At 46.0% G+C, this 16145-nt stretch overlaps 1 protein-coding gene across 1 annotated transcript in view; it reads left to right on the top strand.

Moving 5' to 3' along the window:
• PLA2G15 (phospholipase A2 group XV) overlaps positions 1-16145 on the top strand; it is a 155804-nt gene that overhangs the window by 127526 nt on the left and 12133 nt on the right. Inside the window, exon 5 of the mRNA XM_085639340.1 lies at positions 11741-11965. Within this exon, the coding sequence (XP_085495466.1) occupies positions 11741-11965 (225 nt within the window). The remainder of the gene's footprint in view (positions 1-11740; positions 11966-16145) is intronic.

Consider the following 16145-nt stretch of genomic DNA (forward strand, 5'->3'; position numbering starts at 1 on the left):
ATCTCAGGTTCACTATTCAAGGGCAGCACTACCAATTCAAGGTTCTTCCCTTCGGCGTGACAACAGCACCCAGAGTTTTCACAAAGTGCCTAGCTACTGTGGCTGCACATCTACGGAGGCAACAAATTCACGTCTACCCTTACCTGGACGACTGGCTTGTTCAGGCAAAGTCAGCCCAGCAATGTGCCAGCCACATGTCCCACACCATTCACCTTCTTCACAGTCTGGGGTTCTCACTAAATTACCCGAAATCACATCTCCTACCCGCCCACGTACAACAGTACCTAGGTGCGACCATAGACACTCTGGCAGCCACAGCTCAGCCAAATTTAGTGAGGATCAACAGCATGCAAATGCTGATTTCCAAGTTCAAACCCCAACACTCCCTTCCCGCGCGAGTGTTCATGCAGTTGATAGGCATGATGGCCTCCTGCATTTTCATAGTCCCACACGCGAGACTACATATGCGCCCGCTTCAGGAGTGCTTAGCACGTCAATGGAATCAGGCTCAAGGGCAACTAAAAGACCTAGTGTTGGTGAGCGGTCGGGCATACAACTCTCTGCATTGGTGGAATCCACAAAACCTTTGCAAGGGCCGACCGTTCCAAGAGCCTGTTCCACAAATAATACTGACAGCGGACGCGTCTCTCCAGGGATGGGGAGCTCATGTACTCAATTACACAGTGCAGGGACTATGGACAATACAGCAAAAGAAGATGCACATCAACCTTCTAGAACTGATGGCAATCTTCCTGGCAATGAAAGCATTCAAAGTACACTTGTGCAACAAAGTCGTGTTGATCCGGACGGACAACATGACTGCCATGTACTATATACAGAAGCAGGGAGGAACACACTCTCCACAGTTGTCTCATCTGGCTCCGAGCATGTGGAAGTGGGCCATTCAGAGGAACATATTCCTCATGGCGGAACACCTCCCCGGCAAAAACAACCAGATGGCGGATCTGCTCAGCAGACACAGCCACCAGATGCACGAGTGGGAGCTACATCCGTCAGTACTCCAACCGTACTTCCAACAGTGGGGTCATCCAGAGATAGACCTATTCGCCACAAGCGAAAACGCAAAATGCCAAAGCTTTACCGCCAGGTTCCCACATCCGCAGTCGCAGGGCAATGCGATATGGATGAACTGGTCCGGCAGATTTGCGTACGCTTTTCCCCCAGCACCATTGATACCGCTGGTGGCACGCAAACTCAGACAACACTCACTGACACTCGTCCTAGTTGCTCCAACATGGGCACGCCAACCATGGTACACCACCTTTCTCGAACTTTCCGTTGTGCCGCATCAAAGGCCGCGCATCAAACCCGCGCATTTGACGCAGAACCATGGAGAGATTCAGCACCCAGATCCGCAACAGCTGAACCTGGCTCCTGAAGTCCTAGAGTTTGGCTACCTAAACCTGCCACCTGACTGTATGGACATCATTAAGGAAGCTTGAAGGCCCACTACCAGAGCTTGCTATGCAGCCAAATGGAAAAGGTTCGTCATTTATTGCAATAACAATGACATTAACCCGCTAGACTCATCCATCCAAAACATAATTTGTTACCTCTTACACCTATACCGATGCAATCTGGCGTACACCTCAATACGTGTCCATTTGACCGCAATATCAGCCTATCTCCAGAACAGGCTGCACCTCTCTTTATTCAGAGTGCCTGCCATCAAAGCATTCTTGGAAGGACTCAAACGAGTAATTCCTCCAAGCCACCCACCAGCTCCAATGTGGAACCTCAACTTGGTCCTCACAGGCCTGATGGGTCCACCCTTTGAACCTCTACACTCATGCGAGATTCAATTCCTCACCTGGAAAGTAGCTTTCCTAGTAGCAATCACTTCTTTGAGGAGAGTTAGTGAACTCCAGGCACTAACCGTTCAAGAGCCATTCATACAGGTTCACGCCAACAGGGTCGTACTACGTACCAACCCCAAATTCATGCCCAAGGTGATATCGCAGTTCCACATGAATCAAACCATTGAACTGCCTGTTTTCTTTCAAAACCCACAAACTGTCGCAGAAAGAGCACTCCATACACTGGATGTAAAGAGAGCCCTCATGTACTATATAGACAGGACTAAAGTCTTTAGGAAAACAAAACAACTTTTCGTTGCCTTTGCCCCACACCACAAAGGTAACGCCATCTCCAAAGCAGGTATAGCCAGATGGATCGTTAAGTGTATTCAAATTTGCTATCAAAAAGCTAAACTCACATTAACGATTCCCCCACGAGCCCACTCAACACGTAAGTTAGGGGCCTCCATGGCTTTCCTGGGAAACATTCCTTTGCATGATCTATGTAGAGCAGCCACCTGGTCCACTACACATACATTTACAAAACACTATTGTGTAGATGTGCAATCAAAACAGCAGGCAGCTGTAGGACAGGCTGTTCTCAAAACTCTTTTTCAGACCGCTGCAGCTGGCACTGGTAGCCGCCGCTAATGGGAGGTACTGCTATATATTCTATGCACAGATATGAATTCAGCAGCCCACATGCCTCGAACTGAATATGCTACTTACCAGTATGCATCTGTTCTTGGCATGTAGGGCTGCTGACATTCATATCGCCCACCCTCCTCCCCGGTGCCTGTAGCAGCTGCAGCTCTCAGAATTCCTGTATAGCATGGTCATCACTTTCTGTATCTACTCCATCACTGCCACAATGGCGAAAAACAATCTGAGGATGGAGAGGATGCCCATGCGCACTGTGGTCCAGGGGAGGAGTCACCTATCTCAGGATACTTCGAAGACTCTTCCAGGACAACAACGTGCAAACATCCGGACCCAACACTAGGCGGCGATCTATGCACAGATATGAATGTCAGCAGCCCTACATGCCAAGAACAGATGCATACTGGTAAGTAGCATATTCAATAAACCTAAGCCAGGGTATCTTCAGCGCCCCATCCAACTTAATACAGTCAAGCAGGATGTCTCTATTTTAGTGGGTCTGCTCACTGATCCAGATCCTGTGCCATAGGAGAATTGGCTGAAGTTTGATAAGATCTGCTAAATACGGGAGGCCCAACTCCTCATGACACACAAGAGGACGTGCCAGGAGGGACAGAGAGGATATACCGAAGGAAAGCGTTTTCCACAGTTTGTAAGGGAAGGGAATTGGCAATGCCCCATACCCCTTCCCCGTATATCGCTGCTGAAGTACACTGGGTCTTGTAAATTTGCAAGAGTTCACCGGGCGGCTTCCTTCCCAGTCTCTTTGCAAAAGTAGCCAGGGCGCTGGTTGATCTACTAAAACCCAGTTTTTTCTGCTCAATTGCACGGGTCCATGTGTCATTATGACTGAAGAGGACATTGAGATACGAAAAAGTAGTTGTAGTTGCTAGCTTCTTACAATCCAAATAGATATCCCGACCCATGATGCTCCGGGTTCCAGTAGCACAATTCATTATAAAAGTTTTGGAAAAATTAATCTTTAAGCCCAAATCAAGCATAAAGGTGTTAAAACTGGTCAGGACCCTTTGTAACCCATTACCTGTACGCGCCATTAAAACGGCATCAGCTGCGTAGAGGAGGGCCGGTATAGGTCACCCACCTACTTGGGGAAAATCATGCCCACTCCTAAGGAGTGCCTCAGCCAGGCCATTGATGTATAAATTAAAAAGAAAAGGGGCCAGCACGCAGCCCTGCCTGACCCCTCGTCTAACAGGGAATCCTGCTGTGCACTAGCCATCCACCCCGTATCTTATGCTGGCTGAAGCTCCCTCGTAAAAACTGTGCAGGAAGGCAATAATATTAGGATCCATACCAAGGTTGGCAAGAATCCCCCATAACCTTGCATGGATTACAGAGTCAAATGCTGCAGTCAAATCGGCGAAGACTAAGTATAGTCTCCCTTTTTTGGCTCTTGTGTGTTTCCCGACGATCATTACCAGGTTTAAACTCTGTTCCAGGGTTCCCAAGCCCTCCCTAAACCCATACTGGAGATCGGACAGAACATTATTTTTTATTGCCCAGTCCTGTAGTCGGTGCAGGACAACTCAGCCTGCCACCTTCACCATGGAGTCAAGAAGGGAAATTGGTCATAACAACCAGGATCTTGGCGATTTCCCTTCTTGAATAGTGGGACAATGATGGACTCCGTCCAAGTCTTCGGGAAGGTGGTACAGTCACTGGCATTGACCATCTGGGTTAGTAGTGGGGCCCAGAGCGGGACGCTTGACTTGAACAAGTCTAGTGGCACGCCGTCAGGGCCCGGAGCCTTGCCCCCCTTGCTACAGGCGTTACATGGAGGTTGCCATTGTGTACGCAGAGAGGACCCTGAGATGGCAGCTCATCGGTGTCTGGGCCATTATATAATGCAGAAAAGTGGGTTATCCAATCCTTTTCTGGGATTGCAATCTCAATGGAAGGTCCTCCACCCCCCACACAGAGGCGGGGTCCTTAAGATATTCCAGAAGGCTGCAGAGTCCTTTTTTTGGGCTGCGGCATGTAGCGACTCCCAGGCTTCCTCCCTCAGTGACCTCTTTCTAGCAGCAATTGTCCTCCTATAAAAAGCTCTAGCCCTCCTTATCCCCTCCTGGGATCTAGGTTGCCTATGGAGCTCTACCTTCAGGATGGAATGTGCCTTGGCACATGTTCTATTGAACCAGCCAGTGGTTTTCAGCCCAGTACGGCATTGAGCAGTCAGTAACTTCCTAACCTCCTTAGTTATCTCATGGAAAGAACAAGTTCAGTCATCAGCAGTAGAAAGCTCATTTAAGCAGATGTCGAACGCAGTTTTACAGGATACAATAAGCTGCTTAGTCAATACCTCAGGGTCTACTTTGGACCAACGAAGAGCATACCCATTCGTTTTATTCAGCTCTAAGGATCCCATCACCTGGTTCACATGATTCTTCCTCACAATGTTTTGAGCTTGTAGTTGTAACTTGAGACAAAGTGGATAATGGTCACTCAACACAATAGTCCCTATCATAATGGACAACAAACTCTGGGCAAGGGTGTGTGAAGCCAGCATAAAATCGATGGTGGAGACAAAGCCTCTACCAACAAAAGTCAGGGACATAATCACAGGGGTGGGAACAAGTTCATTTGCAAATCCCAAATCATAACGAGACATTAAGTCGTTGAGATGATCCCCAGCCTTAGTGTGTTCAAAATGGCAATTGAGTACCCTCTGTTCCGTATCAGTGCCACAAATCTTCGGGTTAGCTGATTTACACAGCGCACAGTTAAAATCCCTCAGCAGAATAATCACAGTATCCATGGAGCTCGAATTACAAATAACATCCAAGGCCTCGCCAATCCTAAAAAGCTCCATCCCCAACTCTCCTTCAGGTACATTTTTGTAAAAGTTTACCACAAGCACTCTCTTAGAAGGTTTTACATACAATTGAATGATCTGGTAGTAGCAATTCCCTGCGGAAAAAACAATTTTATCCACCATTAACATGCTAGATATATACATATATACGCCTTCCTCCCAGGCCCTTCACCGCCGGGGTATTGAAGGTCATATAACCAGAAATATGGACTGGCTCCAGCTCCCATATTTTTTGTAGGCATAAGATGTCGATACGATCTATAAACTCAGCCCATACGGGATTTGAAATCTTTGCACGCAGCCCAGCAATATTCCAAGAGGTGATACTAGTTTCAGACAATACTTTCTTGGAGGGGTGGTTCGCTGGGTAAATAGATAGGTGTTGACTTGCACTGGAGGGCAACCCTTCTGTGGTAAGTGGAGAGCTAACATCATTACGCAAGTCATGTGTATGGGAATTACCGCGAATAGGCCCCGTGGAATTGCACACAGTGGTAGTAGGAGGTAAATGAGTACCAATACTGGGGCTCGCTATTCTACTACGCTGAACCTCAGGAGAGGCCGCAGGGTTGCCAGGTCACCCCCTCAGCTATTTTGTCACGCTGCGTAGGGGTTGCCAGTCAGTCAACCTCATCCAGATTATAAAGTGGAGCATAAGAATTACTGACAGAAATCGGGTAGCAGAGATAAGGTAAGCCACCACTGAAGCCCTCTGGATGACGTTGGGAGAGTTTTGCAGGATGATAAAAGAAACCCAATGGCACAATACTGACCCCCTGACTTGTAACTGGCCAAAGACCCACCCAGCTCAAAATTGTGCGGACAAGTGCAGGAGATGCAAAGGAAAGGACCACACAGTCTTCATCAAGGGACTTTTCGGAGTGACCCACCCACCTTATCCTGCGGGCCATTTTAAAATCTCAAAAAAGCTCACTTGTCAAACCTGTTTTCCCAGTTAAGTGATATAGGGATCTATTACGCAGAGTAGACCAGTATTCAGACTCCCCCTGAGGGAACATGGGGACATTCACCAGGACACTGTGAGTGGAGTGGCTTCGGGCGGGAGATGAAGTACCTTTGGACCCATGGCTCTCCCCCACCCCACCCCCCCCCCCCTTTCCCACCCTCTGGGGTCCTGGGTCCATGCGAGACCCCTGTTCCGTGGTCATCTTGTGTACCGGCTGCTGATGGGAATTAGTTGTTGAATTTACAGGACTCAACTGGCTCTTTTGCCGGTTAGGATGAATAGAAACCAGGTGACCTGCCAGGGGGTTAGGGGGAACACCTTCAGTAATAGTGCAAACTGTATTAAGTTGCAGGCTGGCATTAGTAGGACCCCCTGGGGGGAGGAAGAAACTGATTGGGTGCTCTGGTCTGGGAAGATTTACATACAGAGGCCTCAGACACTGAATGGAACCCTAGAAGCATATTGACTAGGGCCTTGGGTTGATACAGTGTTAAGGTTAACAAGACTTTCGAGAGTCACTAGTCTGTTCTCAATTTTAGTGAGTTAAGGGGGGATACAACCGCCACTAGTGTTTCCCCTCATTTTTGCCAGAACTCTCTCATACCTACACCTGCAGGAACTGCACTGACCGTCTCTGCAGGGGGAGTGAACTCCTGAAGCGACATTTGTGGCACAGGATTAGTCCAGGGTTCCATGGTGCTAGATTGGCTATTTTTTGGATTGCCTAGTAGTAGCCATTGTTTTCCCTTTCTTCCCGGGAGGTTTCAGTTGGGAAGGTTGGATGTTTTTGGCTTTCTGGGCCCTTGTGACAACTTTAGGTCTCGCACCCTCCTTATTTATTGCCTGAGAATCATGCGTGGGAATTGCCATCGGTGGCGGAGATGCAGGTGCGGAAGATATCGTAAAGGAAGTTGTGACGGACGTATTAACTTCCTGAGCGTGTATGTGCGGATGTGGCCCTACTCCTGTGGGATCAAGAGACAGCCTACGTTCTGTTAACGCTATTTCATGCATTAAAGCTGACCCTGCCCGGTTCAGAAAGGCATCCAAAGTGCCCACCACCCCCTTCCCTGTGAGTGACTTTCTTTTGGCCAAGATGTGCAACTCCCAATTATACACAAGTATGATAATACCAGTCTGCTGAAGCTCACAGCTTTAATGTCCCAGCCACTTAATAATACGCTTGGGAAAAACAAAACGTAGATGAGCGCAACAGTGTCTCACCGGTGAGATGTATTGGAAGTCAAATGTCGGCGGGGTGGCCCTGCCCGGCATCTAATGGCCCCTGACGGGCTCAGACAGGCCCGACCTTGTTCCGGGCTTCGTCCCGCGTGCGGTTGTAGAGGCAGCACTTTAGGTGCAGTGGCCACGCCTCCCCCTCCCCTTCACTCGCGGCAGCTGAATCAGGAAAGTTGCAGTCTGGGAGACAGAGTTCTCCCCCAGAGTGGTGCCGATGTCAGCAGATGCTTCCATCAAGGATATGTCAGCCCTGGGACCACGTCCCACTAGGGCGCCTCCAACCACCTGGGAAGGGAAGCAGGCAGTGAAAGGGCAGAAGTCACGAGGGCAGGCAGCAAGGCAGGAAACAAAGGAACCAAACTCTTTCTTCCTTCAATGGGCTCATTTTCACCTTGCGTTAGCGCGTTCTTCTGTAATGCAGCCCTACATCAATGTTTTCCATTTCGAATACTTCACAGATGCGTGTGGTCTATAATTCAGATTTTCCCTCGAGATGAGAGCTGCCGAGCATTGAAATGCACCGCTCCAGTCTTGGAGCCTTGTGGCCACGCATGGTTTCCGTAGCGCAACTGCATCGAACCTTATCCTGTTCAGTATCCCACTTGACTCATAGACACTGAAAAACTTCACTCAGTGTCAAGCTGCCACCAGCTCTGTCTCAAGCAGTCGACAAAGCCTACTCTGAGCCACAATAGAGGCCGAAGATCCACTAACGCCAATCATTCAAGTTTTCATGGAAGCCCCCTCCGACACAGAGGTCGAACACCTCAGAGGGCTTAGTCTTTGAAAAGCTGCCAGATGGTGTGGGCGCAAAACACCAAAAAAAACTAACAATTTATTCACCTCCAGCAACATTCTGGTTAAGGCTCTGGCTCCAGGACTCATTCCCATTCTATAAGGAGATGCCTTACCCTCAAGAAAGGATCTCAGGTCCCTCTTTTTACAGCATCAGGCTACAAAATGGTTATAGACATGCGGCTACAAGCCATATATTCTTCCTACTACTACCATCCATACCCCCCCTCCGCTACCTCCTTTGACTCCATACCCCCTCCACCTAATACACAAGATTCTGACCCAGGTATACCCTAATTCCCACGGCAAACCTATGAGGATCCCTTTAAGTCTCATGAGAAAGAGACTAACGCTGGGAGGTTTGTGGTGGAACCACAGTGGATCCTGATCTCGAGCCAAATCCTGCTAAATCATCCACACTAGATGATGCTACTATGTACCAAGCAGTGATACAGTGGGCTGCCCAACACATCCTATGAAGCTCTGTCCTGAGGAAGAGGAGGATGAATTACTTGTGGAGTTTTTCTAAGACCGCAGTCTGTTGGCTATCTTCCTTTGCTTAAGGTGATGTTAAAGTACATCCCTGACCTCTTTAGGGACCCACTTAAGGCCAGGAAATGAAATCTAAGTCTGCCCTAGAAGATCTGTTTGCAGAAACATTACCCCGGATTCCTTGCTGGTGTACACTGTCTAGAAAGATTTCTGCAAGGGCCACGGGATACTCCCCTGATAAGTCTAAAAAGATAAATGCTGCAGAGTAGTGGGTAGCACTTGAGACAGCCACACGTTAATAAATTGCTAACTTGGTGTGGCCTTCTCTCCAGTTCTATTGTTACCACTGGGAGGAGATGAAAGAACCACTAAAGCACCTACCTGAGGTTCACCATAAAGGAGAAAACGAGCAGGTCGCCAGAGGCAAGAAAATGAATGCTAATATTTGATGTATCCTCTGTGATCAGTGGGTTCTCTCCAATTTATGGAAAGGGTGCTACCTCGAAATTCACACACCTTCTTCCAAGAATCTGACACTGCAGTCACGTACTGAGTTCACATCACCACCATCTTCTGGAACAAGAGGTGCAGACACACCTAGCTAAGGGTGCCATAGAACCAGTACCTCTACACCTAGGCACGCAGTAGGGGTGTACTGCCTACATCTTCCCATCCCAAGAAAAGATAGTTCACTCAGACCGATCCTTGGCCTCTTACCATTTAACTGGTTCATTTCCTCTAACCACTGACTGTCACTTAGCGAGATGTCATCCCTCTGCCACGCCAAGGCAAAGTTATGTTGTTGCTGGATTTAGAATGTGTGTTTTTTCACGTCCGATGTGCCCAGCGCATCACATGTGCCTTTGCGGTAAATGGAAAACACTTATTTATACAGTAAATGGAAAACACTACCAGTTCAAAGTGTTGCTCTTCTGTGTTACTACAGCTCCAAGGGTATTTTCAAAGTATCTAACAGTCATAGCAGTCCATCTGTGGAAAAATGCCTTTCATGTGTTTCCATATCTAGACGAATGGCTGATAAAGAGCAGAAACAACCAACAATGTCTAACGCACACGTCGCTACCAGTGTCTACTTCGCAGTCTAGGCTTTGCCATTAATGCGAAAAAGCTGCATCTTTAGCCCCATCAAATTCAGTCCTTCCTCTTTTTTATTCTAAATGGGTTAACAGGCAGAGCATACCCCAACCAATAGAGAGTGAAGGCATTCCAATAGCTGTTGTCCACTTTTTTTCACGCACCCGATCCCATCACTGTCCACCCTGTAATGAAACTGTTTAGAATGATGGCTTCATGCATAGCGATTGTACTGCACGTCAGGTTACACATGAACCCATTTAAATAATGACTGTCACAGCAGTGGGCACAAGCAGAATGGCATTGGGAAGATTGTGTTAACAACCAGGACCCAGCATTGTCTCATTTGCTCGGTAGGCCCTTCCTAGACCACCCTGTGCAGGTGACCATCACCAGTGATGTCACTCGTGGGGTGGGGTTGCTCAACCCACCAAGGGGTAATTTAAGGCTCTTGGGCTCCGCAGCACTAGGGCTGTCATCAACTACATGGAGCTTTTAGCCACCAGACCAGCCTTCAAAGCTTTTCTCTCACTTCTCATGGGGAAAACAGTACTTGTAGAGGAAGACAATATGACAGCCATGCTTTACATCCAAAAGCAAGTTGGTGTGCTCTCTCAACTGGCACAACAGACCTGGCATTAATTGATGTTAATAAAATATATTAAAAACGTACGTATTTATTATGTTATTGGAAAATGTTACATTACTTTAAAATGTAAAATGTTATTTGATATTTTAGAATTAAATGATAAACGGGCATCTTTAATATATTTTTTTAGCATTAATTTGTTTATTTATATTTTTAAATAATTTAACATTATTTCCAATGGGGTTTCATTTTAAGTCACTACCTCAGTTATTTTCTTTGAGAGGGTGTTGCAGTACCAGTGGCTAGGCATGTAATGGTGGACTTACTACAAAAGTGTAAGTTACTACAAAAGTGCAATTTGTGAATACCTAAAAGTAGTAATCGTACTCAAAAGTGTAAATGTACTCAAAAGTGAAGTTTGTGAATATCAAGCCCTAGGTGTGATTTGATTTAGGGCACCTCCTAATTGGGGTGAGGAGATGTCCCCATCTCCCACCCCACTTTCCCCATAGGTATTCCACCTAACTTGTAGTCTGTACCCCAGCAGGATCGACAAAATCTGGGGGAAAGTCAGTTTGTCCAATTTGAAAGCCTAGTATGATTCACCAGGTTTGTCAGAGATAATGAAGTTATCTTGCAAAGGATAGGGACTGTGCATTCTTTAAGTTGACTTTGAGTCCATTGGGGGCAGAAAGGCATGCCTGTTTTACACATCTAGGAGACGACTCTGAGTGGGTAGGGCCAGGTGTAATTTGTTAATGTAACAATTCAAGGTTTCTGCATCCTTTCTTACTAGAAGGAGACCGGTGTATTGTTGGTCAGTAGAAGACGCTCTTGGAACATGCACACATAGTACGTAATGTTGTATTGTACCGCTTTTTCACGTGAAGCTTTGGTTAGGCAGTCGATATAAAGGTGGCCTTCGTGTATGGACTATTCTGTAGGCACAACCTGTCCAGAATCCGGGCAGATCATACAAGGTCCCAGGCAATACATGCAGTTGGCTTTATTAGACCCATTCTTAGCCTAGTTAACACGTTATTACTTTTTAGGAAACGTTTTTTGAGTTTCTTTATTGTTTACGTTGGTTTGAAAATTCGATTTTGTTTTATCGGCTTTTGATTTTAAACATGTCAGCTCTACTACTACTACTACTGCTAACTTTACATAAAGGAAGGCAGGAACATCATTTGTGCTGCTTGGCTTGGTTTACGGACTCCTCTACAAACACTGAATGTTCTTTTCTTCTTCAGACGAGAATGGGGATTTTTTTCTGGCTTTGAAAAAGATGATCGAGTCGATGTATATGGAATGCGGCAGTCCAGTGGTTCTTATTGCCCACAGCATGGGCAATATGTACACCCTCTACTTCCTCAACCAACAAACAGCCTACTGGAAGAACAAGTACATCAAGTCGTATGTGGCGCTGGGAGCCCCCTGGGGTGGAGTGGCCAAAACCCTGCGAGTCCTTGCTTCAGGTAACGCGCCTAACCTAGGAGCGGCGGAAATTATGTTTCACTGTAATAAGTGCATTACTCATAGCTATTGACACTAGTTTCTTAAGCTTTTATCCTTATAGTCCCAAAGTGTGAGTGCTGTGTGCTGCTACTACTTGTTGATTGGACGTTATTTGTACAGGAGATCAGTCTGTGCATCTAGTGTGAATTGTACCCCCACCGCCCCTTATAAGTGACTAGTATTAGTGCATCTCCCCTGAAGTTTTCAAATTCTGGAAAGTGGTCAAAACTGATCGCTTTCCTTTATAAGTCTGCTCTTCAGTGGTCATGCTCCTACAAAACGCACATGGGTGCCAAGATGCCCGACCACAAGGGAATTTCATCCCCTATAAAAATAACCCCTAAACATAGCTTATGTGACTGTCCTGATCATGTACTTTATCGTCGCTGAATGGTGCTTGGCATTACTTTTTGCACCAAGTATGCACAGTATTTGCAACCATCTTTCCTATTGCAGATCCCTCTCTTCTCTCCCCACAAGATCTGCAGTCATTAAGTAGCCATTAAATGCAAGATGCATTGCAGATTATAGGCTATCACCTTTGTGGTGTTCTGCATTAGAGGAGGCTAGAACTTTAATAGGTAAGATGAACAAGTACTGCACATGGCACTGATACCTGGAAAGATTTCGGTGGAAATATTGAAGGCTATATGACAAGTCTAGAGATTGATTTATTGGGGTCACTTGAATGTTCTTCCATTGCTGTGTAACTTATTCCACGCAGAGTTAGAATTTTTATACCTTCGGGTATGACATCAATTGAGTGGCTTGTTAAATATCCTCCACTTTTTGTCAAGCCCCTTTATGGAAAAACAAGGCAATGTTACAGCTTCCTTTATTTTAATAAATGTTTTTTATCTTTGGCGGTGTTTGTGTTTCTAGATATGTGACCTCCCAGGAAGATTGCTTAGAGTGGTCAATGTCTGTGAAGACAGGAATGGTCACGTTAGCCTTTTATGCAAAGTAAAAAGCAAAAGTACTTCAGAAGTGTGGGCAAGTACCCTACCTCACAACACACAGTATTACTCCACAAGGCCATGTCTCCCGTTACTGGTTCAGTTTTTGAGGCATAGACTCGGCTGAGCCTGTGCACATGCTGCTCATGGGTGCCTTTCTCCATTCTATGGGCGTCCTATCATTACAGGAGTAGTGCTTTAGGCCACATGTTTTCCTTTTCAGAAGGTGCAGATTCTGTGTTTGGCAATGTTACAGGCCTTGGCAGCTCACCATCAAACCATGTTCTTTCACTGTGGAGGAAAAGACCCGCGGAGTTCTAGCACTTCCTTGCCCTGAAATAGTAGTTCAGCATTTCCTAGTGGTGCCATGCAACCATGGTGCATTGTTTTGCTTGTTTCTCAGTTATCTAATGCACAACATGTTAGGCTGCCTGTCACCTCAGCCCAATCTAGTGATGCCTCAGCATTGTCCCTCATATCCCAGTCATGTGAATACTCTTCAGTCATGCTAATCAGAAACATGTGCTGTATTTACTTTGGGCTAGCATTCACAATGCCTGAACCTTATGCACATATACACTGGCTTGAGCCCAGTGGCCCAAATCTTCTTTTTCAATCCAAATAAGACTTGCATGTCCAGTGCTCATATATCATATTTTCACTATACTAATTCACCTCTAATCCTTTATTGGTTCCGAAGTCGCGTGCTACTCGCCGAAAAATCACTTCAACACCCCATCAAGGTTAGCAGGCGCTATATAAATGCAAACCTTTTTCCCTCTCCTATCCCTCCACTATCCTTCCCAATCCAAATAACTGACTGACTAACATATCCACCGCTCAAATTACTTTCATATTTTCACTATACTAATTCACCACTAATTCTTTATGGGTTGTGGAGTAGCGTGCTACTCGCCGAAAAAATAGACGCCTCTTCAGGGGTAGTAAGTGCTATATCAATGCAATTACTATACAATACACTCCTTTATGACCCTATAGTTATGAGGAGACATGTACCAACTCAGAGATGACTTCCTTTCCCCCTGGCTTGAATTTGTTTTCAATCTTTATGCAATTCAGTGGAGTACAATATTTAATTAAGGAGCTGCTACTGCATATGTATTAATCTTCCATACCACCTACTACGCTCTGGCTCCCTGGCCTTTTACTTGGCAAACGGCAACTCTACCACCCGTTCTTTACCTGGCATCCTCGTGCATCTTTTTGCCCCCACCTTTAACCCCAGCAGACATAGATATGAATGCTGATGCAAAAGCTGAGTTAGATGACGAATAATCTTCAAACAAAGTTCCTCCATTCAGTTGTGGTCTGACTGGACACAAGTACATTCCTGCATCTTGGTTGATAAGCTCTCAATTCTGATCCAGGAGAACATCCAAAAGGCTGCAAACTTGTGTAAATTCGAAGCCCCTTGTTAGAGTGAAATGTTGGCAACCATACAGTAATTCAAGGTAACGGAGCCAGCTTTCGGCTCACCTAATAATAATACCCAAATCTGTTATTGAGTTCCTTTCAAAATGTCAACAATCTTTTTGACTGCTTCTAGAAATGTGGTTCTCTTAAAGTCTGTACAGCTGGCTTACTTATGCTTTGTATGCGACTTGAAAATCGCTCTGTTGCTTCTGTGTCTAGGTCCACACAATAAAAAAAATAAAGTAATAAATAAAATACAGTACTCTTTATTGACCCCCACATGGGTGCCCCAGTCAACATTTCAGTACTCTGTGTTTTTTTCCAGAGGCCTTTAAAAGAGTAAAGGACATTCTCCCTCTTTCTCGCTGGTTGCAAAAGACCTATCGTGGACTTACCAAGCGCATACAAGGACTTGGAGCTGGACTTTTTCTTAGATTGGTTTACTTTGCTGTCACTCTTATTTTCTGGCTTTCAATTTGACGCTTTCCTTCTTTTAATGTGTCCATTTGGTGTTTGTAACACCATAGAGGATAGCTCTACCATTTCCTTTACTGTCTGGCTTCTATGCTTCCTTTTCGGCAAGTATTTCTTTCTTTTTGTTTAAGCACTCCATCACAGCTGTCTCCCTTGTGTGCTTTTCTCCCCTCACCCTCCCTGTTGCTCTCCCACCACTATGTGCTTCTCTCCCATCCATCTACCCACCCACCAGCACTGTTCTCTGTATCCATCTCTTAGGTTAGTTACTCTCCAACGTTTTTTGTTTCTTCAAAATTGTCATACTGATTTGAATCCCCTAGGCTTTCTACCTGGGATTCTAGCTTTGTGTGCTATAGTTGTCTGACGTTTTCTTCTGTCCCAATGGACAGAATTTACCTGTAAGTTGTGGCTGGAGGAGCAGGAGGGGCACCATCAGCTCACTGTGTGCCCATTCAATCTCCTTATATCTTTGTGTTTGCCAAGGTCAGGACTTTAAAAATGCCATCTCCAATCCAATCTAAGGTTATTGGGGAGGAAGCACATATGCACCTATTTTGAAGATATGTTTCTGAAAATCGCCACCCACTTCCTCTGCAGTTCATAGAAAGTCATCTTGCTATGTCTATTTTTTGTGGCATGAAATCTCTTGTAGGTTCACATGATTTGCACAAACCCGCCATCTAGTGATTGGGTCTGTAAATGTTTGTTGTCTTCCAAACTTTTAGTTTGTGGTTTGGGAGTTGACATAGGTGAAGCCCCTATATGGTTTCCGCTGTTGGGTACAGCGGTGATTGGAGAGCTCCTGATGTTTTTTAGATGGAGGTGTAGAAGAGTCTTCGAAGAAAGGAAAGCAGTTGAAGAAACCGAGATTGGCGCGCATCACTGGAGAGGTTTTTGGGGGATTTGTCAGGAGGGATCGGCATTCGCAGAATGTTTTTGGGTCAAAGTAGGGTCCCTGGAGCTCCTCGACACCATTTTAGAGCAAACTATCCCAAATTGCCATTGAAAGTTCATCCTCAACGACGATCACCCAGACTATTTTCTGACTGCTTCAAGACCAAAGTCTGAGGACTGAGGCGTGTATTTTAAGCCAGAAATCCTGATCAACAGAGTCCGGGCCGGCTTTAGGGCGGTGCGGCTGCACTGGGCGCTGACCTGTGGAGGCGGCAGCTGTATTTTTAACAATAACTTATGATTGGAGAGATGAGGGGTCCTTTTTCCCAGTGGCAGTGAGAGAATCCGAGGAGGTGGTCATGGGGTGTGGGAGGGCGCA

This window comes from Triturus cristatus, chromosome 12 (assembly GCF_964204655.1).
Source record: "Triturus cristatus chromosome 12, aTriCri1.1, whole genome shotgun sequence".
NCBI lineage: Eukaryota > Metazoa > Chordata > Amphibia > Caudata > Salamandridae > Triturus > Triturus cristatus.